Source organism: Thalia democratica, chromosome 4, assembly GCF_965202585.1.
Source record: "Thalia democratica chromosome 4, ktThaDemo2.hap1.1, whole genome shotgun sequence".
In the NCBI taxonomy this organism is placed as follows: domain Eukaryota; kingdom Metazoa; phylum Chordata; class Thaliacea; order Salpida; family Salpidae; genus Thalia; species Thalia democratica.
Genome location: NC_139168.1, coordinates 21,572,266 through 21,596,704, shown reverse-complemented (window position 1 = coordinate 21,596,704; position 24,439 = coordinate 21,572,266). Strand labels below are relative to the sequence as shown.

At 26.9% G+C, this 24,439-nt stretch overlaps 1 protein-coding gene across 1 annotated transcript; it reads left to right on the top strand.

Moving 5' to 3' along the window:
- Positions 1-19: 19 nt before the first annotated feature.
- On the top strand, positions 20-21,174 carry LOC145834120 (exportin-1-like). The gene is made up of 26 exons (XM_082941475.1): positions 20-148; positions 406-507; positions 947-1,019; positions 1,954-2,185; positions 2,615-2,729; positions 2,960-3,079; positions 3,255-3,309; positions 3,415-3,491; positions 3,943-4,098; positions 4,395-4,580; positions 4,886-5,089; positions 5,320-5,437; positions 8,339-8,494; positions 8,809-8,972; positions 13,388-13,489; positions 13,718-13,855; positions 14,352-14,438; positions 14,615-14,713; positions 15,434-15,556; positions 15,780-15,902; positions 16,609-16,726; positions 17,380-17,514; positions 19,114-19,270; positions 19,581-19,677; positions 20,109-20,271; positions 20,825-21,174. Exons 1-25 carry the CDS (start codon positions 29-31, stop codon positions 20,259-20,261), a joined length of 3,210 nt encoding a protein of 1,069 aa, XP_082797601.1. The 5' UTR covers positions 20-28; the 3' UTR covers positions 20,262-20,271; positions 20,825-21,174.
- Positions 21,175-24,439: the final 3,265 nt, after the last annotated feature.

Sequence of the window (24,439 nt, the reverse complement as noted above, 5' to 3'; positions counted from 1 at the left end):
AAAGTATTTCAATAGATTTTATAATAAAATGAAAGATTTTGGAGTGTTGATACAGAATTGTGAGCAATTGCTCAACTTTCAGCAGAAACTGGACATCAATCTGCTTGACAATGTTGTTTCGTGCCTCTACAACGGACATGGTGATTATGTGAGTTCAAAAATATACTTTCTGTTATATAAACATATAGAACTTTATTGTGGTAAATTTTAATTTTTGAAAAAACATGTTTAACCCTCCTATGACCTTCATTAATTTTATAAACTTAAACTTTGGTATTTCAACTGAGTTAACAAACAGTTTTAGTTAAAACTGACACTTACTTAATGTTTATCCTTAAAATTCAAAAGCAGACTATAAATTTATTTCAAACTCTAAATTGCATAATAATTTTATGATATTTACAGCAAAAAATGGCACAAAACATTCTGACCCAGCTGAAAGAGCACCAGGAAAGTTGGACGAGAGTCGACATGATCCTTGAGTACTCTTCCAACCAGCAGACTAAAGTTTGTTTTCGAAATTATTATTTTTGCTTTATAATTTACATGTAAACAGTTTAGTTTACATAAAAAATCCAATCAGCCAAATTGTTTTGATTAAATAGTCTATATATACATGTAACTAGCAAACTAAAGTTTGTTTTTAAAATTAATAAATTGTTTAATAATATACATATTCAGTAGACCAAAGTATACTTTAATCTGTTTAACTATTTTATATTATTTAAAAAACATATTAAAATCTGTTTTTATTTTTATTGGTCAATAATTTTTTTATCTTGTCAGCGGTATAGATTTAAAAAATATATGCTTTGTTATACTAGAACGTATACTAAATTCAAATTTAAAAGTTTTTGTATAACAAAATATTTTTAATAAGAGTATTGCCATTATATATTTAAATTTAGATTACATTTTTAAAGATATTCTTTGTTTTTAAATACAGTATTACGCCCTGCAAATTCTTGAAAACGTCATCAGATACAGATGGAAAGTTTTGCCAAGAGAGCAATGTGAAGGTATGTCTAGAAATTATGTCTTTTAAAGAAAAGCTAGTATCAATATTGTTAAGTTATTATTATTAATAAAATAAAGTAGTGAAATTTGTTAAGTAACATAAATTAGTATTGATTTTTATAAAACTCAATTAACTATTGTGTGTAATTGGCGTATGTTTTATTTGTGGATTTAAAAAATAACTTATTTGCGAAAACATTTACTATTTAAATTTACATGAAGCTTAAAATTAAAAATAAAAACACCAATTAGGTTTTGCAAGAATAAAGAATTACAAATAAAGTCTATATCTTAAAAATTACTTTGAGTTTTAAAATCCAATGAAAGGCAGCTTTTAGCTTGCTAAAAAGTTTGTTAATTAAGATCCAATTATAAAAACCAAATATACACAGGAATTAGTCAGTTTTATAATAAATAATTTTAGTTACTTAATCACTAGGGTCTTAAATAATTTTAACTAAATTAAACAAAGGAAGTTCATAGAGTCCTTGACAATAAATACAGGGTTATTTCTCTATGACCTACTTTAATTTGTAATTACAGCCATTAACAAATAAATTTGCATAAAAATTATAATTATACATGATATGTATATTTATATATTAATGAACTAATTAATCCCACAGGAACCAGTAAATACTTATAACAAATTTTTATGAAATTAACTCAACAAACTACACAAATTTTTTCAATAACTAACTTTGGGCGAAACTTGGGTTTGCAGCAAGTAATGGCATATTTAAACTATAACAATGTCTCCTACTTGATCTACTATAAGTTCAGAACTTTAATCTATATATTTATTTATAACGGCACTCAATCAATGTACTTATATAAAAATAGAGCAAATTATAATCAATCACAGGCATCAGGAGGAAATACATGGTGGAAGTACATGAAATAATTTATTGAATAAATAAAATAAAAATTACACAGGCATCAGGAAGTACATAGTGACGCAGGTGATCGAAACTTCCACGAAGCCGCAGGAAGAGCTGGAGAAGCAAAAGACCTACCTGTCCAAACTCAACATGATCCTGGTGCAGATACTGAAGCAGGAGTGGCCGGCCAAGTGGCCCAACTTCATCACCGAAATCGTCGGAGCTTCCAAGAACAGGAACAACGAAAGACTGTGCCAGAACAACATGACCATTTTAAAATTGCTCAGGTTTGTATAAAAAATACTGAAATAATGTTTTTTAAATACAAAATAGTTTTATTTAAGTGACTTGTTTAATAAATATATGATAGGTAAAGTGACTCATTTGTCTGACTAATTTTTATTCTGAAAATTTTGTTCTGTTTAAACAATTTAAAAAGCTTAATAAAAAAAAGCAAATATGTATTTTAAAGTGAATTAAAAATAAGTTGTAGTTCAATTATATAAAAAATAAATTCATGTAAATAATATGAACAAAACTAAATTTACTGTGAATAAATCAAAAGTTAATTGATAATTATTTTTACACATTAAACAGTCTGTATATACTTATCATATGATTACCTACCACATGATGGATTAAGGTTTACACAACTTTCACAAAAACACATACACTATAACATACGTTTTATGAATTTAAATAAATAAATAATACAGTGAGGAAGTGTTTGACTTCTCCCAAGATCAGATGACCCAAGCAAAAGCGAAACACTTGAAAGAGTCAATGTGCAACGAGTTTTCTGAAATTTTCAAACTCTGCGAACTTGTTCTTGTTAGTTTGAATTTTATTGCAGGCTAAATAATTTTTTTTTTTGGTTTTCGTATAAAAAAAAAAAAAAAACTAATGTAGAATTTTCATTTGATTCATCAATTTTAAAACTCTTATTATTGAAAGTTTTTGTATTCACCTTTTTCTTATACCTATTTATTTTTTTGTTAGTTATAACAGTATATTTAAAACTAAAAACTTTTATTAAAGGAAAAAAAGACTAATTTTCACAGGAAGAATCACAGAACGCCTCTCTGGTGGACGCAACTCTGAACACTCTTCTGTGTTTCCTCAACTGGATTCCGCTGGGTTACATTTTCGAAACACAGATGGTTCACAAACTCATTCACAAGGTACATAAGATTGTTAAAATTCATTTTAAACTATTTTATGCTTATTATACTATAAAATAATTACATCTCATATCTTACTTTATCAAAATCTTACTAATATGATTTAATACTATATTATTAATTTTATTTTTTTAGCTTTTCACTAGTATGTAAATAAAATAAATTTTATTTTCAGTTCTTGCCCCTACCAATGTTCAGAAACGTCACCCTGAAATGCCTCACTGAAATTGGTTTGTTCCTGATATTATTTTGGTAATTAAACAATAAAAGTTCAAACTATTTTTTTCTTTGTATATTTAACTTGCATTGTGTTAAATTATTTTATTTTACTTTAGCTGGAGTGAACGTGAATGGAAAATGCCAGGAACAACTCATTTCACTTTTCAACAACGCAATTCAACAGCTTAAACTAGTTTGTTTTAGTCTGTATATAAAAATATTTAAAATATTTAAAAATTATTTAAATAATGTATTCGAAGTACACTTCTGTGAAATGTAATAAATAAAATTATCTGTTACCGCGTATACTTATATACTTTTGTTGAAACTAATTTTTACTACTGTTTACTCTCTTTTAATATAATTTACTCATATTTTATTACACACATACAGTATTGGTTTAAATAATACTCTTTCCAGATGCTGCCATCAACAGTTAAATTATTATTAGTAAAAATTATTTAAATAATATATACAAAGTAAACTATCTGTGAAGTCTACATCATAATGAATTGAATAAATCTGTTAATGCATACCCTTCTACACTTTTCTGAATATTATTGTTGCCACCAATAATATAAAACTCTTTTAAGTTAATTAACTTATGCTTCAACAACTTGAACATTCCTTAATATTTTAAACAGATGCTGCCATCAACAGTGGATATGAAGAACGCGTACGCTGCGGGTTCGAACGACGAGCAGAACTTCATACAGAATCTCGCCTTGTTCATTTCAATTTATCTGAAAGAACACGGAACGCTGGTGGAAGGCGAAGAAAACAGAACCAACTTGATGGAGGTGTGTGTGATGAATTTATTAGGCTTACGTGTTTTTTAAAATTAAGACTAATTGGTCTTTTATTAAAAGTAAATTAAGATCGTTGTTTTAGTCGTAAAATTAATGCTTCTCATCGGTAAATAATGAATTAAAATGTTTTACATTTACTTAAGTTTTTTAAATAAAATGAACCCGAAATACGAAAATAGAAAATAAAGACTAACCATATTATACATGGAGCACTTTTTGTTTCATATTTGAATACATCTATAAAGATGTATCTGTATTCTCTTATTAATAGTTTTTTACCACTACAGGCACTCAACTACCTGGTCAAGATAAGCGAGGTCGAGGAAACTGAAATATTCAAAATTTGCCTGGAGTACTGGTACGCATTGTGTAGCGAACTTTACAAGGAATCACCTTTCAGTAGCTGTATTATCGGTCAGAACAACAATAATAACGGTCCTAGAAGAACCATCTACATCGACGTTCTCAGCAGGGTTTGTTATGTTGATAGTAGTTAACATACGTTTGTAATGTTAAGATGATTATTAAATGAAATATAGGGGTCAAGGCATTTTACAGAAATATAATTATCTTTTACATTAGAGTTTAAGGTATGAAATATCAATGTTTAATCAATTATTTTACGTACAACCTTTATTTTATCGTGAATTTTAACTATTTGTATAGTAAGTATTGCCTGAATTCATGAAAATTCTAACTTTTTTTCCGATATAAAATAGATGCTACAATTTTCTTTTAGTTGTTGAATAGTTTTATTTTTAACATTCTTTAATCACAGGTGAGAGTGGTGATGATCAGCAGGATGGCCAGGCCCGAAGAAGTGCTCATCGTTGAAAACGAGCAGGGAGAAGTTGTGAGGCAGTTCATGAAGGACACGGATTCAATAAATCTTTACAAGAACATGAGGGAGACGCTGGTGTACTTGACGCACATTGACGGCTTGGATACGGAGCGGATCATGACTGAAAAGCTGTACAATCAGGTGTGTTGTGTGAATTGTGTATATGTGTAAACGCAGCTAAATTAAAAGGTTTATTTTCACAAAAAAAAAAAGTTTTTGAGCCTGGTTTATAAGATGCAGGTAAATATAACATCTATGGCTCGTTAACAACATTTACTATGTTTTATACAAGCTTCAAATTGTGATATTTATAAGTAAATAAAGCCAAATGCATATATGACTTAGTGTAACATTTTATTTTTGATGTTCAGGTGAAAGGAAACGAATGGAGTTGGAAGAACCTGAACACTTTGTGCTGGGCAGTCGGCAGCATCAGTGGATCAATGCACGAAGAAGACGAAAAAAGATTCCTCGTAACTGTTATCAGAGGTTAGTAGTACATCAATGTAATGTAAATGGTATGAAAAATAATAAATATATAGACATTACAAGACTAGTTACATGAGCTGTGTGGGCAGTAAAACAATAGTTACCTCATAAATGGTGATTGTACAATAAAAAAAACTCCCAGCCAACAAATAAAAACACACAACAGCGCATTGTAATTTCTGTATGAATATACCAGTTTTTTTATGATGGAAATTACTCTACAGCGCAAAATCAACTGTTAGGTTTATTTCAGGGCGGAAAATTTGAAGCTGTCAGTTTTCACGCAGTTTAAAACCTTTACATTCTACATAAGTTCACACAAAACACTTTTCAAGTACAGACACAAGCAGGGGCGTCGCGTGGGGTGTTGCACTGCCGCAACTGCACCACCTTGAAATTTTCTAAGAGAAAAATAAGTATCTATAACGTTTTCGTTATTTTTTTGAACGAAATCTCTTTTAAAACTTCAATTTTGAAAACGACCATTTTGCCCACTTCACTGCCGCAAACTCTTAGCTGACTGCCGCAAATGAACTCAAAAAAGCAAAATTTCTTCAAGAATTACCGCAAAATCAATATCTTGCGGTAAGTAAGCTAAGTTGAAAATTCCCTAACACAGGACTTGCTTAAGTATCATCTACAAGCTATTGTAAACATAAAATAAAAACAAACCAAGCTACTGCAAAGGATTAAACTTGAGTTTATGTACCCACATGATTTTTTAAATTTAACAGATTACTTCTATTAAAAGATTTGTCATAAATTGCATATTTCGAAAAAAAAAGATAAAAACCCTAAATCACCAAAGTCTTAAAAATTCGATTTTTTATTTTAATCTGCATACATAAACTTAACTATAACTGATTATTGTTATCATAAAGTTAATAAAATAAATTATAAAATTCAAGTTCTGAAAAAAAGAATTAAAAAGTTTATTATAAACTTCTAGTTCACTCTTACAGAAAAATATTTTAGATTTATATTAAATAAAAAATAGTATTATTGAAACAATCACATATTTAAATAAAGTAATTAGCCTTAATTTAGAAACTTTAATTACTTAGAGTAGTTTAACATTTTCGGAAAATTTAGTCTACCTCTACTTTATATAACTTTTGGTTTAATTTTTTCATAAACAAAGCAAAATTTTAGATAAAATTGTTGAAACATGGTTGCCTTGCCTCATAATCAGGATAACTTAGAAATGTTAAAAACTCAAGATGACCCAAGATAAATTAAAACAGACCAAATTAGAAAAATATTCAGGCTGACTAAAGCAGTTTTAATTTTTACTCTGAAAATAACAAGGTTATTTAAAATTAAAAAATAAGTGTTTTACCCCTATGGCCACATGAAAACTAACTAACCAAACTTTTACTTCTATAATGGTTACATATTTATAAATTATCTTTAAAATTCTTGAAAAGTTCAACAGCCTCACAACTAAACTTAAAAAAGTTGAGCTCCTGAGAAAAATACTGTCATCAAAATGAAAAACAAATAAATATTAAATAAAGAAAAGATACCCTTAAAAAACTATTGAACTTAAACCTCCAACAAAAAACATTAAAATTAGAAAAAAAGTTAATAAAAATGTTAATGTTTGTAAAAAAAAATGTGCAAATTAGTGAGGAGTAAGGGGGGAGGGTGTATAGGCACTTTTTTACATGTTGTTCTTATTTTAACTTTTTCAGAAAGCTAATAGTTACTCTTTAATAAACTTGAAATTTCCAATTAAACTTTTAGTTACAACCAGTCAAAGCCAGAGAGTACAATGGTTTATTATACAAGGAGCAAACCGAAACAGCAAAAAATACAATTTTACTGAAAACCTATATTCTCCATCATTTTTAAAACAATTTTTAATTAAATTTTTTCATCCTAATTTTTTTAAAACTTTGTACTTTTGTTAAAGAGAAGTCTTCAATTTTTAAGTATCAATATATATTTTTATGTATACAAAAAAAACTTTTGTTATAACTTTTTTTTTCTTGGTGTTTTAAATATCTAATTTAGCAATTTTTTTTTTGTTTTATAAAAGAAACATCTAAAGATTTTGAGGCCAACTTATAAAAAAAAGATATGATTTTAGTGATTTTATTTATTTGTTGTTTGAGTTTATATTATAAAAATAAGGATTCATTTGTACCTCTGACTGTGAATTACCATATCTCAAAAATTTTAAGAATTTTTTATATTGATAAAAGATGACTTGTAGTTAAATTAAAACTGTATAAAGTAATTTCAGTAAAATAATTATAAAGTAGATGTTAAGGGCATAAAGGGGGGGGGGGGGGGTAAAAATTTTTTTAAACACTGTTTTAGTTTGTGCCTCCCATTATGAACCTTTTGTTGCCTTTAACTTTGACAGGCTATATCTTAGAACATATACTGAATTTTTAAAATCTGTAAAAAGCATCTTGTAGCTTAGTAAAAACTACATAAAATAAGATCAAATTGTTTCATCCCCCCCTTATGCCCTTAAAAGCAAAGCTTATCTTCAGGTGTAGCATAGTTCAGTTGTTTTCAAACTTGACAGTAAAAACATATTTTTATTAAAATAATTGATATTTTTTTAAATTCTGCACCACCTAAAAAAAATACCACGCGACGCCACTGGACACAAGTATTAAGAGATACACCCTATTTTGCTAGTTAATAAATCATCTTTAATTTAGCAAATATTAGTACTTGAAAATTTTTTTTTGAACAGTTAAAACTGGAAAACAATATCATGGTATTTACAATTTATCAAATAATATCACTTTAAGTCACTAGTTTTTTAATATATAATAAATATTTAAAACAGTTTTAACTATGTGCTTCAAACTGATAAACGTTTTTTTTTTACAAGTTATAACAACTTATAACGTATAAGCAAACACATTAATATCAATACAGATTTATTGGGATTGTGCGAGCAGAAGAGAGGCAAGGACAACAAAGCCATCATCGCGTCGAACATCATGTACGTAGTCGGTCAGTACCCCAGGTTTCTCAGGGCTCATTGGCGGTTCCTGAAGACTGTAGTCAACAAGCTCTTCGAATTCATGCACGGTTCGTTTTTTGATTGAATCAATATAGAATAATTTAAATGGTAAAGTAAATTAATGGATGGTATTAAAAAGATATGCATAAGAAAACAAAGTTAAAATTGCTATTCAACTTGAATATTTGCTTAGGTCACGACTCAAGTTTAAATATTTGTAATTTTGATGATTAAGCTAAAATGTTGTATATTTTTGCTTTTTCGATAGTCTTTATAATTGTAGTATAAACAAATGAGTAACAATATCTAACAAACAAAAAAAGAGAAATGCAAATTGACTTATGACATTAAAATGTTAATTTATAAAACAATTTTCACACAGAAACGCACGACGGTGTGCAGGACATGGCTTGCGACACTTTCATCAAAATATCTCAAAAGTGCAGGAGGCACTTTGTGGCGATACAGGGTGGCGAAGTGGTACCTTTCATTGAAGAAATATTAAGCAACATCAACTCCATCATATGCGATCTGCAGCCTCAACAAGTTAGTTGATTATGTATTTTATTATTTCTAATAGTTTATACATTTATATATATATATGCAACCACAACACTGAATATCAGCTTTTCAAAAAAAAACATGAACTTCATAGTATGTGGTCTTAAACTATATTTAATAAGGTGTGGTAATATGACTTGAATAAGTTATAGTATTAAATAATAAAAAGAATTTACGTTTAAACTTATATAAAGCATTGGCAGTAAGAGCTTACAGCTATTGCTTAACCTTCACGAAAGTTTTTAAAAAAATATTTACAAAATTTTGGAAAATTACTAGTCAATACTTTTTTACATCATCTAAAAAACCTTGTAAATAAATTGAAAATTGTGATGGATAGCCAGTAAGTTATTCAGACATGCTATATAAATCACGACTATTGGTCACATGTTATCAATTATGTATTGTTTTCAATCGTGAATTCTTGCAAACTATTAAAACATAAAAAGTTTTTTAGAAATTAATAATAGATAATTTACTAAACGCTCGATTATAATTGTTATTAAAATTATTTTCCATATCCAGTGGAAAAAAAATTGCTAATTGAGAAAAAATTCCCACATCATTTACTGTAAACAAAATAGTAATAAAGCGTTACAGTTGGGAATTATTTTTACAAATATTGAAATAATTAGCAACTTTTATGTTAACGCAAAATCAAAAAAAAAAGGAGAATTTCAAGGCAGAAAAACTAAAAGTTATCGGTTTTTACTGTAGTTTGTTTTCCAACATATAAACAAAAACAATTAATTTTTATTCGATTAGTATTAATCCTTGTAGTTATTTATGAATCTTGCAGTTTAGTTAATGTCAACCTAAAAACTTACTTAGTTAAATAAAAAACTTAGTTTAATAAACAATGTTTGGAAATAAATATTTATTACACTAAACTTTATGTCGAAACTTAATTATATGTACAGTACGGGAGCCGATCATTTCTAACCCGCTATCATTTCTAACCCGATCACTTCTACCCCGATCATTTCTAACCCGATCATTTCTAACCCGATCAATTTTAACCCGATCACTTCTAACCCGATCATTTCTAACCCGATCACTTCTAACACGATCACTTCTAACCCGATCATTTCTAACCCGATCACTTCAAGCCCGATCATTTCTAACCCGATCACTTCTAACCCGATCACTTCTAACACGATCATTTCTAACCCGATCACTTCTAACCTGATCACTTCTAACCCGATCACTTCTAACACGATCATTTCTAACCCGATCACTTCTAACACGATCATTTCTAACCCGATCATTTCTAACCCGATCACTTATAACCCGATCATTTCTAACAAGATCACTTCTAACCCGATTATTTCTAACCCAGTTTAGCCAGATCATTTCTAACCCGATCATTTCTAACCCGATCATTTCTAACCCGATCACTTCTAACCCGATAACTTCTAACCTGATAACTTCTAGCCTAATCGTTTCTAGTCCGATCGTTTCTAACCTATTTAACTTGTTTATTTACATTTCTTTGTATTAAGGATTTAATGCAAAAACCACCAAATCTTAATAAAGTAATTAAACCAATAAAAAAATATTCAATTTTTATTTTTTTATAATATAATGATTTAATTTGTTACATAAAAAATAATTTTTGTTTAATTTTTTATTTTAGTATTAACTTAAGATAATATTAATTTATTTTATTTACCTCATTTTTTGAGTTGTATAAACGAGTCTATTAACTTATATTTATAATTCATACATAATGATCGCTAAATAATATAAAGTTTTTCTGTTTTTGTAAATCTGTAAAATAATAACTTTTAAGACATATCAAAAAAAATATTAAAGAAGTTTTTACTATTAATCGTGTAAAATTATTTTTGGAATTTTAAATTTCTAAAAATTTTAAATTTTTATTAAAAATGTAAATTTATTTTGCTCTATATACAACATATTTTTAAAGAAATATGAAAAAATCATAATATTAAGTTTTCGACACTTAACTTTTATGTTCAAGTTTATTGTATAATATTTCTTATTTAATCTTTAGATATAATTTACCATTGGCTAAAAGAAAGAAAATCTTATTTAAGTTCTAGTAAATGACAGGGTCTATTTATAAACAAAAAAACGTTTACCTCTACTTTTTACTTTGTGCTATACAGTATACACTTTCGTTTTAAGAACTTATGATTTAATGATAATAATTTTTAATTAAATTACCATACTAATTATTATTACTAAAATTTTTTAACTGTATTATTTTAAGTTTCATATATACTCATACTAGTACTCTTAAAAAATGGTATTTCGTTTAAATTTGCCCTAAATTTGAATGCAACTTGCCAGTCCGGTCTCCATATTTAAAATTTATACTAACCATATAGAATCTCTTCAAGAAAAAGTAAAGAATAGTCTTTAACCACTGCAATGCTCATTATATTTCTTACATTGACGACTATCAAAACTTAATATTTAATCTTTAGATTTCAGAAGACTTCTACTTTTCCTAATGCTTTTAAAACTAAAAACTACAGTTAATTTATAATCAATTTTTGAACTCTATTAAAATAATTAATTACCACGAAAATTACCACAAAGTCATAAATATTTTTCAGTTTAAATGTGGACTTAGCTTTTAAACAAAACTAATCTTTACATAAAGTTGAATAAATTTGATTAAAATAAGATAATTTATATTAGAAACTATCAGTAATTTAACAAATTTTGTACTTATGAACCATTGATTTAGTATGTAGGATTTTGTTCATTCTATAGTTTGATTTTATTGTAATTGCCTTTCCTATGTAAATAATAAATCATTTTCTAATGTTTCCGATAAATGTTTATTTAAACTGTATTATTAATGTGCTTTGGACTTAAGGTTTTAAATTTAGTGGTTAGTCAATGTATTTAAATTTTTCGATTATGCTTTGGCAAAGCTACAAAAAATGATAAAAAAACAATGAAATACCAAACGGTTGCACATATGAGCAGAGTCTAACTCTAAAAGTTAGGATGTAAAAATCTGGTAGATGTATAAACTAGAAGAAATTTTATTCATAAGTTTTTGTAGTTTGTTTAAATTCTGACACTGTAGTATATTCTAAATGAATTTCATAAAAGTAATACTGAACCTTATTTCAATGTAGAAGTGCTTGATTAAGACTACTTTGCTGATTTCTGAACTAAATTCATAGAAGAAATTTTCTAAATTGTCTAAATATGTATTGCTGAATTTTGCAGAGAAGGTTGTTTGTTGAAAAGAAATTAAAGTTAATTCTAAAAAGAAAGGTTAAGCAGCTGTGTTTTGTTTTATTGCAACTTACTGATCGTTGAAAGAGTTGATATTTAAGTTGCTTATTATAAAATAAAAACTGAGTTTGTTAAAAAAAAATTTCTTCGAATCATAAGTAACTTAATTAGTCTTATAATAAGTGTTGATTTTTTTTTTGCTGTTAAAAAAAAAAACTGTAGTTTTTTGTTTTTAGATATATAAATTTTTGTCTCTTTGTTATGTGCTATTTAGTTTAAGCTGCCCAGATTATTATGTGTGGGTCTAGCGTAGGAAAAAATAAACTTCCAATAACAATAAATATCAAAAAATTAAATTTTTATAAAGCTATCTAAACATTAGGTTTTACTTTAAACAAAATATACTAAATTTCGATAAAAAAAAAACAACTTTGTTGAGATTTTTTTGTTTTTAAAACAAATCTTTAATTTACTTCAATAATACATAAACATATTAATACAGATCGAATAAATAATAGTCGGGTTAGAAACGATCAAGTTAGAAATGATCGGGTTAGAAATGATCGGGTTAGATATGATCGGGTTAGAAATGATCGGGTTAGAAATGATAGTGTTTAATCGGGTTAGAAGTAATCGGGTTAGAAGTAATCGTGTTAGAAATGATCGTGTTAGAAGTGATCGGGTTAGAAATGATCGGGTTAGAAGTGATCGTGTTAGAAGTGATCGGGTTAGAAGTGATCGGGTTAGAAATGATCGGGTTAGAAGTGATCGTGTTAGAATTGATCGGGTTAGAAATGATCAGGTTAGAAGTAATCGGGTTAGAAGTGATCGGGTTACAAGTGATCGGGTTAGAAATGATCGGGTTAGAAATGATCGGGTTAGAAGTGATCGGGTAAGAAATGATCGGGTTAGAAGTGATTGGGTTAGAAATGATCGGGTTAGAAATGATCGGGATAGAAATGATCGGGTTAGAAGTGATCTGGTTAGAAATGATCGGGTTAGAAATGATAGTAAACCGTACAGTACAGCTACTTAATATATAAAAAAGCATACGACAACACATGTTAGTAAAATTGAGTATATTTACCACACACTAACACTTTTTATGGTATAAACCTTCTAATGATGTAACTATGATGATGTAAATCTACTTAATAAATTAAAAACCAATTTCCCAGGTACAAACATTCTACGAGGCTGTGGGATACATGATATCAGCCCAATCCGACAAGAAAATGCAGGAACATTTGATTGACAAATACATGAAGTTGCCCAACCAGGTATGTTGTTTAAATAAATAATATTAATGAAAAGTACTTGAATTTACCCAAGCATTTATAACTTATTCATTTTTTTAGTTATAATTGTTTATTCTTCTTTCCTTGGTATAAAAAATTTAAAGTTTATATTTAATAAATATAAAATATGATATGTCTATAATGCTATTTGAATTCAATGAAAGACATACATATTTACCATGAAATTATCAAATGATATATTTCAACCAGGTGTGGAACGGCATCATACAGCGAGCCACGCAGAACGTTGACGTTTTGAAGGACGAGCAAACCATCAAACAGCTGAAAACCATACTTAAAACTAATGTGAGGGCTGTTAAGAGCGTTGGACACCCGTTCGTACATCAGGTAGAATGATTTGTACAATGAAAAAATAGTTATAAATGATAAATATATATTTGTTTTAATATAAATTGAAAGGGTCAATGATGACTTAGTAAAAGGTCCGAGCTTCAAATTTAACTTTTCAACGAACAACAGAAAAATTAAGTATATTTATTGCTTACAAGATAATTGGCAATAATATATTTTCATAGCTGACATCAAAAATTCTGTAAATAAAAATGTTTTATGTAGAGCCATACATGATGCTATAAAAAGCAGAAACAATTTTTTTTTTGTTATAATTAGTTCTTGTCAAGTTGATTTGAATGCATATGACTTGAAAAGTATAACTGAGACCTTAAATATCTAATTAAAAAGTATCCAGTTGTAGTTTTAGAATCTTCTATAAAAGTTCAAAGGATAAACACAATTGTGTTATTTATATTTATAAAGCAGAGTATAATTAAAAGTAAATATTCCTAATTACCTTACTAAAGACATTATATTTTTCACTAAACAGTTGGGAATAATCTACTTGGACATGCTCAATGTGTACAAGTGTTTGAGTGAGAACATATCAGACGCAATCAAGCAGAACGGGGATCAGGTAGAACATTGTTTTATATGTTAATAGATTGAATGTTTGTATTATCAAGTTCAATAACCTTTTTCTAAATAAAAAAACCTTTGTTCTCTGTTTTTTTTTGTTTTCGTTCCGGTGAAGTATTTTATTATATACAAATTGAATGTCTGTATAAAAAATAAATCAATTAATAAATTCAGGTGATGAGACAGCAAGTAATAAAGAACATGCGAACAGTGAAGAAGGAAACATTGAAGTTGATCAGCGGATGGGTTCAGAGAAGTCAGGAACCTAACATGGTTTGTTTGAGTTATTTAATATACGTATTCGGATTAAATTAAGATTATGAAACTTGTTATGGTTTGTTGTTAGTTTCTATTAAAATTTAGAGTTAACATTTTTTTTAAATTATGATTAAATACTTTTTTAGTCAATTTTTTATTAATACAAAATAATCGATGAATTAAATTACATTAATTAAGTTTATAAATGTTCAATTATTTACTTTGCCACATAGTTAACATGATAAATAAGTTAATTAATACTAATTAGTTCATAACAATTATGTGGTAAATTATTGTGATAAAGTAGGGCAAAGGAGTACATAACGTAATTTAATTTATTAATTAATTTGTAATGTAATTTTAATTACTTAATTATAATTTATTATTTGAAATTATTCAACTGTTACTGTTTAAACAGTTATTAGTTTTGTTTAGCTTGTAGCTAAAATACTCTTAGATACTTTTAAAAACTAAATCTATTCATTAATAGGTAATTAATTTTGATTAATTAAAAGGTTATAATAAAAAATACCTTCTTACGATGTTTAATAATAAGGAAATAGTTTTTTTTATTTGTTGATAATAATATAAGAGTACTCTCAATGATGATCCAAAATTTAAAGAATGCGTTAATATACTTAACGATTTCAGATAAAAATAAATATCATGAACTTAAATATAAGTATTACAATATTTTTCTTGTTTCTTGTTTACTAACGTTAGAATGACGATCAGGTTGCGAGGTTTTTCGTTCCACCACTACTGGAAGCAGTTCTGATGGATTACAAAAACAACGTTGCCGCTGCCAGGGAACCCGAAGTGTTGTCTACAATCGCCGTCATTGTCAATAAATTGGAGGTTTGTGTTGACTTATAATTAGTTTTAATATTAAAAAAAGTATAAAATAAAAGATTGTAAGAAAAGTTGAGTGTTTTTGATTAATTGCTGATTTGTTAAAAACTATATACAATTTTGGACACAATTTACATAACATCAAAAATTTAAAGTAAAAAATATGTATTTTACAGTTAACACTTTAAGTTTGCAGCTAATAATTTCATTAATTCAACAATAACAACAGAGAGACATCACGAACGAAATCCCGCAAATATTCGACGCAGTATTTGAATGCACGCTGGAAATGATCAACAAAAATTTCGAAGAATACCCCGAATTCAGAACAAACTTCTTCTTACTCTTACAAGTTTGTATATTTCTAAAATTACAACTTATAGTATAAGTAAATTTAAGCTGTTTTTATGAACTTACACCTATAAAACAAAGAGAAAAAGCTTTGAACCGAGAATTGTTTACAAAATGTAAAACATACTAAACGGTCGCAACTAAGTGCAAATTGTTATTTCTCTCATAACAGGCAGCCCGATTTAAACAAACAATTTTGTTTTCAAGCACAAATACAAATAAACAGTATGAGCTTGTTTTAAATATAAAGCGTTTCAAAAATTTCCAACTAGTAAATAAACAAACCTGATTGTATATATATATTTTTTCTTAACAGGCGTTAAACAATCACTATTAAACACCATATATTTTGTTTTTTATTAATATATAAGCTTTCCGAGCTCAACAAATAAACAATATAAATTTTGTTATTATTATTTTAAACATACACATATCAACAAGCTAAACAATAAAATCAAATAAATACATCATAAACTTAAGCAGTAAACAAGCTTATTTTTATCAAAAAATTTCAACATGCGGTTAATAACCACCGCTAAACATTTTTATGTGTTTTAAGCAGTACATATGATCGATGTAAATTTGTTGATTTATTTTAAATTTTAACAGGCAGTAAATAGCCACTGTTTCCCGGCATAAATTATATAAAGTTTATATATATGTATATATAAGTTTGTTATTATTTTCTTATCAAATCATTCTATCAGGCGGTCAACAACCACTGTTTCCCGGCATTACTGACGATTCCCCAACCGCAGTTCAAATTGGTGCTTGATTCCATCATATGGGCTTTCAAACACACAATGAGAAATGTTGCCAACACTGGTAAGATAATTGTTTAGTAAATGTTAAATTTAGCTAAACTGAAATGTAGTTTTAATATAAATTAAAAGGGTCAATGATGACTTAGTAAAAGGTCCGAGCTTCAAATTTAACTTTTCAACGAACAACAGAATTATTAAGTATATTTATTGCTTATAAGATAATTGGCAGTAATGTATTTAATATCTGACATCAAGAGTTTCTGTAGTTTAAAATGTTTCGCGTAAAGTGATACGTGGTAACATAAAAACAATTACAGATACAATATTTTTTAAACTAGTTCTTGTTAAGTTGGTTTGAACGCAAATGACTTGAAAATTATAACTGAGACCTCTATAATACAAAAAAAAATTAACTTTAGCTTTCCATAGTGTGAATTAAGTTTTATTTGTAAAGTATTGAATTATAATTACTATATCTTTATGATGTCATAGAACTTGTCTAGCCGGCATATAAACTTACAATTAACAATTTTTACCTACTTAAATTAAATGGGTCAAAGTTTACCCGTGTTAGTTACTTATTTACTAAATGTGATCTATACGACAAAGTTACCAGTTAATTAATTGAACCTACTTTATGAAGTTAAGTTTGTTCTCTTCATGTGTCAACTAGAGGTTTAAATTTTTGTTATATTTATTTACATGTAATCACAGGATTGAACATATTGTACCAACTGCTTCAGAACATTTCCCAGGTTGACGGAGCCGCCCAGCAGTTCTATCAACTTTACTTCACCGATATCTTGCAGCACGTATTCAGCGTCGTAACAGATACCTCCCACACTGCTGGTTTGTATTTTTGAAAAAATATAAAAAGTTATCAATTAAATCAAAAAAACAAAATCAGTTATTTACAAGTGTAGGAAATTTTTTTTCTTTAAAACTTAAAGAAATGTGTATTAATTGAGAACTTGATTAAGATATTCAAACAATAACATTTTAAGAGCTGTAAAAATACTATGTCATAAGAGTATTTGTTAGGATATAGGATTATTAATAAAGAACTATTGATTTGTTAGAAATGAAAAGAAAAAGTATGAATCAAAAATACAAAGAAATAGTTATGAGTGAAAATTATTAGTCATGGTGGTACTTAAATTAAATTTTTTTGCAGAACAAAATTTTTTTTAGTCAAGTTAAATGATAAATTGATTATCTGCAAGTGTGCTTTTGTTTTAACATTTAATAATTGTTTTGAGTAAATTCAGTTTTGTCTGTGTCCTTTTTTGCATAACAAGGCACAGGCAACAAATTGAAATGATCTGTTTAGAATGCAGTTACTTGATATGAGTTAAAGCCAACAGTTTCAACTGTAAAATTATCTGATGTTTAAGCAAGTAATTTGTCCAGCTAAAATTTTATTTAATTTAATCAACTCGGTAGGGACTGAAGTTTTACTTCTAAAAATAAACCTTTTGAAAGCAAATCGAGCCAAATCCGACTGAAAAAGTATGAATCTAACATACAAAGAAATAGTTATGAATAAAAATGATTAGTCATGGTGGTACTTTTTTTCTTTTGCAGAAGAATAGTTCTTTTAGTCAAGTTAAATGATAAATTGATTATCTGCGAGTTTGCTTTTATTGCACAATTTTTTTGAGTAAATTTTGTCTATATCCGTTTTTGCTCATCAACAAACATGCAACAAATTGAAATGGTATGTTTAGAATGCAGTTACTTGAATTTAATTTACTTGAATATGAGACAAAAAGTTTCAACTGTAAACAAAAATATCTGAAGTTTAAGAAAGTAATTTGTCCAGCTAAATTTTATTTAATTTAATCAACTCGGTAGGGACTGAAGTTTTACTTCTAAGAATAAATCTTTTGAAAGCAAATGAGCCAAATCCGATAGAAAATTCTCCATTTTTGTTTTGAAAACAACAATGGGTGTCAGATAATTTAATTGTATACAATTTGAAATCTTCATTCAGTTCTGGTCAATTATATGAAGACTTGAGTTTTACTCGAGAGTGAAATCACCGTTGCATATAAAAGCTATGATGCTTTTATATTAAAATACAATTGATTTTATTACCTTAAATGCAAACAAAAAAAAAAACTTCATAAAATCAAGGAAAAACCGTTTAAATTTATTTTTATTATTCAATTATTTGTCATGATATGTAGATTAATTTTATGATATTAAAATAAAAAGTTTTACATAGTTATATTTTACAATGTTAATATAAAAAAAAAGTTCTGGTATAAATTTATTAAAAGTTATTTATAAAAGTATAACTATAATTTATTGTAGTATAAAAACGTTTCTGAAAACTAAATTTTCGATATAAATTAAAAATTGTTTATAAAAGTATAATTATAATTTGTTCTAATATAAGTACGTTTCTAAAACTAAATTTTAGATATTTTAAATATTTTTTCTTAGGAATGACGATGCACGCTTCGATACTGGCTTACATGTTCAGCTTGGTGGAGAACAACAAAATAACAGTTAAACTGTCGCAGAACGAGCAGAACAATTTGTTGTTCGTGCAGCAGTACGTAGCCAACCTGCTCAAAACCGCCTTCAACCACCTGCAAGAGTTTGTTTTTATTATTTATTATTAATTCAAAACTTTAATTGTTTTTGTATAAATTAGTTAATGATCTTTCTTTTCCAAGTGTTTTTATTTATTATGTTAACGATTTTGTTAGTACTAAATCATTGAAAGATCTCCATTTTTTGTATTTAAACAAATTTAAACAACAAAATTTACTCTTAATTTTTATATATATATATTTATAACTATTAAAAATATAAGTTTATTTTAATGTAATTTTTTCACTAAAACCAAGCTGACCATAAAACTGACTTCTATCAAGTTTTTTATTTGTATTTATTTGATAAAACAGCGAGCAAATCAGAATATTCGTGAAAGGACTGTTCAGTTTGAATCACGACATTCCGCAATTCAAATCCCATCTCAGAGACTTCCTAATTCAAATTAAAGTGAGTTTATTAATATTTAAGTTTTGTTTATGTTTTTAATTTAGATTATCAAATTTAGAGAAGTAATAAGTTTAAACTAATAATAAATAGGTCGAGGTGTTAATTTATCATAATGTGTATAAGAAAGTCTAACAGTTAATTAAAAGCAAAATATTAAACGTAGATTTTTTTTTGTTTCACCACTAAACAGCGCTTTCACCACTCGGTGGCACTAATTCCACGTAAAATTTTAAATTGTATCTTATGGCACTATAAAATGCAAAAAACAAAATAAATAAAGCTGAGATCTTAGCTTTTTTACACTGAAAATTTGATGTGTGTTCGTGGTTTATGAAATAGCCCTGAAAAAAAAAACTAAACCACCCACTTGACTTCAAAGTTTTTGAATGTTGTAAGCAATTGACATAAGTTATTAATTGTTTTATCCACAGGAGTTCGCCGGTGAGGACACACACGATTTGTTTTTGGAAGAAAGGGAAGCGTTGCTGTTGAAAGCGGAAGAAGAAAAACTGAAAGTGGAAAGGAGCGTGCCCGGTATACTGAACCCGCATCACAAAAACAACATAAATGTTGAAATGAAGTGATTTGTATAATGTTAGTATATTTGTATATCTATCTATTTATTTATTAAAAACAACATAAATGTTGAAATGAAGTGATTTGTATGATGTGAGTTTTATATATATATCTATTTATTTATTAGAAACAACATAAATGTTGAAATGAAGTGATTTGTATGATGTGAGTATTATATATATATCTATATTTAATAAAAACAACATAAATGTTGAAATGAAGTGATTTGTATAATGTTAGTATATTTGTATATTCATAATATTTATCTTGTTTTCGATAAAGTTTTTCCTTCCAATTCTTAAAATAACGTCTTTTTAAACTCACGTTTAATCAAATTGATTACAACTAGCTTGTAGCTAATAAAATTATATTTTATAACCACTTTATAAGTTTATTGGTTTATTTAATTTAAGTAGTTGTTGTGTAGTTAGCGTATATGTTTTTATCGCATTAAATATTGTAAAACTGTATTAAAAGTTGTATTAAAAACTGAATAAATAGGTTTAGTCAAATATTAAAAAATTTGAAATAAAATATATTACCAAAGTACATTATAATTCTTTTTTTACAGGTTCGAGGAGTTAGGAAAATTAAGTTGGAACGCCAAATTATATTGAGTGTTGGATTCTAAAGTTTCGAAGTATAAATTGGCTGAATTATAATTGTTTTTGACATGAGTTTTAACTATTTTTTTTAAAGATGTATAAGGAGTTTTAAATGTTATAAGTCTTAAAGGTGGTATATTTATGTTGAAAAAAAGTAAATCGTAATTTAGTTGTTCTTTTCATGTGTAGGATTATATCTCAGTTAAATTCCATTTTTAAATTTTCCGTAATTTATTCTTGACAATTATACGTACAAACTGTTTTTGTTTTAATATTTTTTCCTAGAAAATTTGTTCTTTTAATAAACTTCCATATATGATTAGTTGCGTGTTTATTAATTATGTAAGTATTGTTGGTTTTCAAGCAATAATCTTTGTATGTGGGTAATATACATACTGATAATAAACAAGCTAAACGTTTAATAATATATGGTAATATGAAAATAATGATATACTAAAAGTTTGTTTCAGTGTAGTATAAATCACTGAGTAAATGTACAAAACTTGAATTTCTAAATATTTTACAAATTTAACAATATTTATTTGCTGTTTTGAAACATCATAGTTTGATGCTTTAATATTCAAATTAAGTGTATATTAATTACTATAAAATATTTTTATGTTAGGTGACTGGTCATTTGCGTACAGACCGTTTATTGTAAATTTTCAGAATACAAATTTTGGCGATTGAAATGTAAGTTATCAGTCCACAGAGCAATGTCCGAGCTCGAAAATTTGACTCTCATTTAAGCTGTTCGTGGAAAGTTCATGAAACAGCTAAGACAAAACTCAATTTTGTCCCTACGACCTATTAATTGAGATCTTAACAACCAACTAACTATAATGCTCTACTACTAGATAGTATGACTATTTTGAAGCGATTAGTTTTGAAAAATTAAAATTTTACTATCTTTCAATTATAAAAATACAGAATGATAAAAAACTGATCAAGTTTAGTTCTTAATAGTCCCTTCATTTATTATTTGAATCGGACATATCCTTCCATTTTATGTCTTGAAATCTATCAGTTATGAAAAAAATCACAATGATAAGAAACTGATCAAGTCTCTCGATTGTCGCTCCATTGGTCAAGCTGCCAAACGCTGTTGTTTAAGTTTGCACCGAATTTAAATTAGTATATTACTGGCGTCCCAAACAAACGAAACCGAGAGTTTCCAATTAAATTCTACTTGCTAAATGATACGTAATTTGAAATTAAGCCGAGGTTGTTATCGCATAATGTTCTTGACGGGTTAGTTTTGAGTGGTTTCCTGCGCAACCCCTGAGAAAAAGAAGATTATTCACTAAAAATGTTATTTATAGATTATTTGCTAAACCAATTATAAACCCAAAAAGGTGTACTTTTGAAAACCTGGGAAAAATTTGAAAAAACTAGTGGCAACCATGTATGCCTGCCTGATGAGTCTTAATAAGGACGAAACCGGTCGTAGGTTGTCTCAGAAGCTGTTGTTGATGGTCGTGTGGTGAAATTAATTATTCATTATATTAAAAGGGAAAGTTTCCATTAGAAAATGCTATTTAATGCAAATAAATGATTTTTATGCATTGTTTACGAACTAGTAAGTGCAATTTTACTTCAAAAGTTTCCAGTATATTTTAAAAAGTTTGCTTGCATTTACTTGATTGTACAAAACATTCTTTTAATTAGTATATCATACATACCTTATTATTTTAAACTATATAGGAATTGAAAATTATGTTGTATATTACATTGTCGACATTAAGGTTTGTTGAACGAAAACAAAAAATTTCTCAAAAATTTATTGGTAAAAGGACCTGGATACACAAAAAGACTTCTCGGTCATCGAGTTGCACACCCAACTATATAATAGTATCTAACATTATACACACATGAATATTCATTGAGCTCTACGTTAAAAAGTAAAGTTTTAATCGGAAATGTTTTTGTTTGTAAAATTTGTCCATAATTTCAGCAAATTATTTAACCTTTTATATGACTCAAAAAAAAAAAATCAAACAATAAATAAATGTAAAGTTTTAAATAGTATGTTTAAGAATTTGGATTCTACTATCAATAAAATTAAAAATAATAAACAATTAAAAAAGTAACAACAAGGTAGAGCTATAAAATTTAAAAAATATATAAACCTGCAATATTCAAAATAAAAAAAGGTGTATCCAATAACCTAAACTAAATTAAAAGTATAAAATAAATATATCCTTTTAATCAAAACCATAAGTTTTTACAAATTTGATAGATATCTAAACATAGGATTTTAACTAAACCAAAAAAATAATGTAAACAATCACAAAAAACACTTGTAATAGTTAATAAGTTTAAAAAATAAATTAAACAATGATAATCATAAAAAAAATCAACTTATTTAAAGTTTCAAATTTCATCTGTAACTTCAGTTTATGATTTAAATATTTAACTTTCTTTTTTTTCTTGCAAAAATATATATAAAATTAATAATGTTGTTTACACAAATGAAATGTAAAACATTAAATGAAATTGTTTACTAATACACTAACAAACTATAAACAGAAAAAACAAAACACATTAAATCTTTTTATAAATTAGACTATTGAAACCCAATTAACATAATCAAAAAAAAAACCTACTCAAATGAAAAATAAATACTTATGTACTGTTTATGAAGAAACAAATTTTCTGTTCATTTCGTGTAAAGTCTATTTTTTTAGTTGATCATTTAATAAACTCTCATTTAGTTCAACCTGAAACCTTCCAAGATAGTTTTGGTCTTTAAAATTAATAGGCAGGTCTGTACATACTAGTATTTTTTAGTTTTGATTTTTATAGCTCACTAAAAACTGAGTATGACATTTAAACATATTGACCACGACATTAAAAAAAGTGTAGTTTAAACATTTTGTTTAAAACGTTATTTAACATAAATCTTTTACAATTTTGTATATGTGGTAACCACTGGGTAAAAACATAATTTGAATGAGTGAAATTTTTATGAAATATTTTATTCTGAGAGTTTTTAAAACCATTATTTGGAGCCCTACACCATCAGGCTACACTTTTTATTATCATTCATAGATATCTTAGTTTTATTACTTAAGTTTAACTATTATTTTTCAAGTGACATTTATACTATAAAAATAAATTAATTAAAGCAAAATAATTTTTTAAACAAACTGTATTAAGTTTTAGGATGTTCAAGTAAGATTTATAAAAATATTATCTAAAGTAATATATTTTAATTATCAATAATTGAAAAGTTTAAAACTATTTAAACAGTTTTGATCATTTGTAGTATTATTTTTCAATTAAACAACTAACTTTTTATTGAGTAAATTGAGCGAATTAATGTTTTAAAAATAAACTTTTTAGAAAACAAAACAAAGCACGTACAAATAAATATTGATAATAACATAGTATTGACTTTTGAGTAAATACTTTTATTTCCACCACAATAAACAAATGCTCTAACGTAAAAGTAGACAGTTGGTCTACTTTCTAAATTCTATTATTAAAATCTACGACAGAAGATACTTAATAGTTAAAAAAATTAGGCTGTTCCACTGAAAAAAGTTTACACACGCCCCTGCTTATTCTTAGTGTCTGTG

Excerpts from the sequence above, each read along its gene's own strand:
- LOC145834120 (XM_082941475.1), top strand. The coding sequence starts at position 29 with ATGAAAGATTTTGGAGTGTTGATACAGAATTGTGAGCAATTGCTCAAC. Across the intron at positions 5,438-8,338 it reads CCTCGTAACTGTTATCAGAG|ATTTATTGGGATTGTGCGAG; the intron begins GTTAGTAGTACA and ends ATATCAATACAG. Across the intron at positions 14,714-15,433 it reads GAAGTCAGGAACCTAACATG|GTTGCGAGGTTTTTCGTTCC; the intron begins GTTTGTTTGAGT and ends AATGACGATCAG.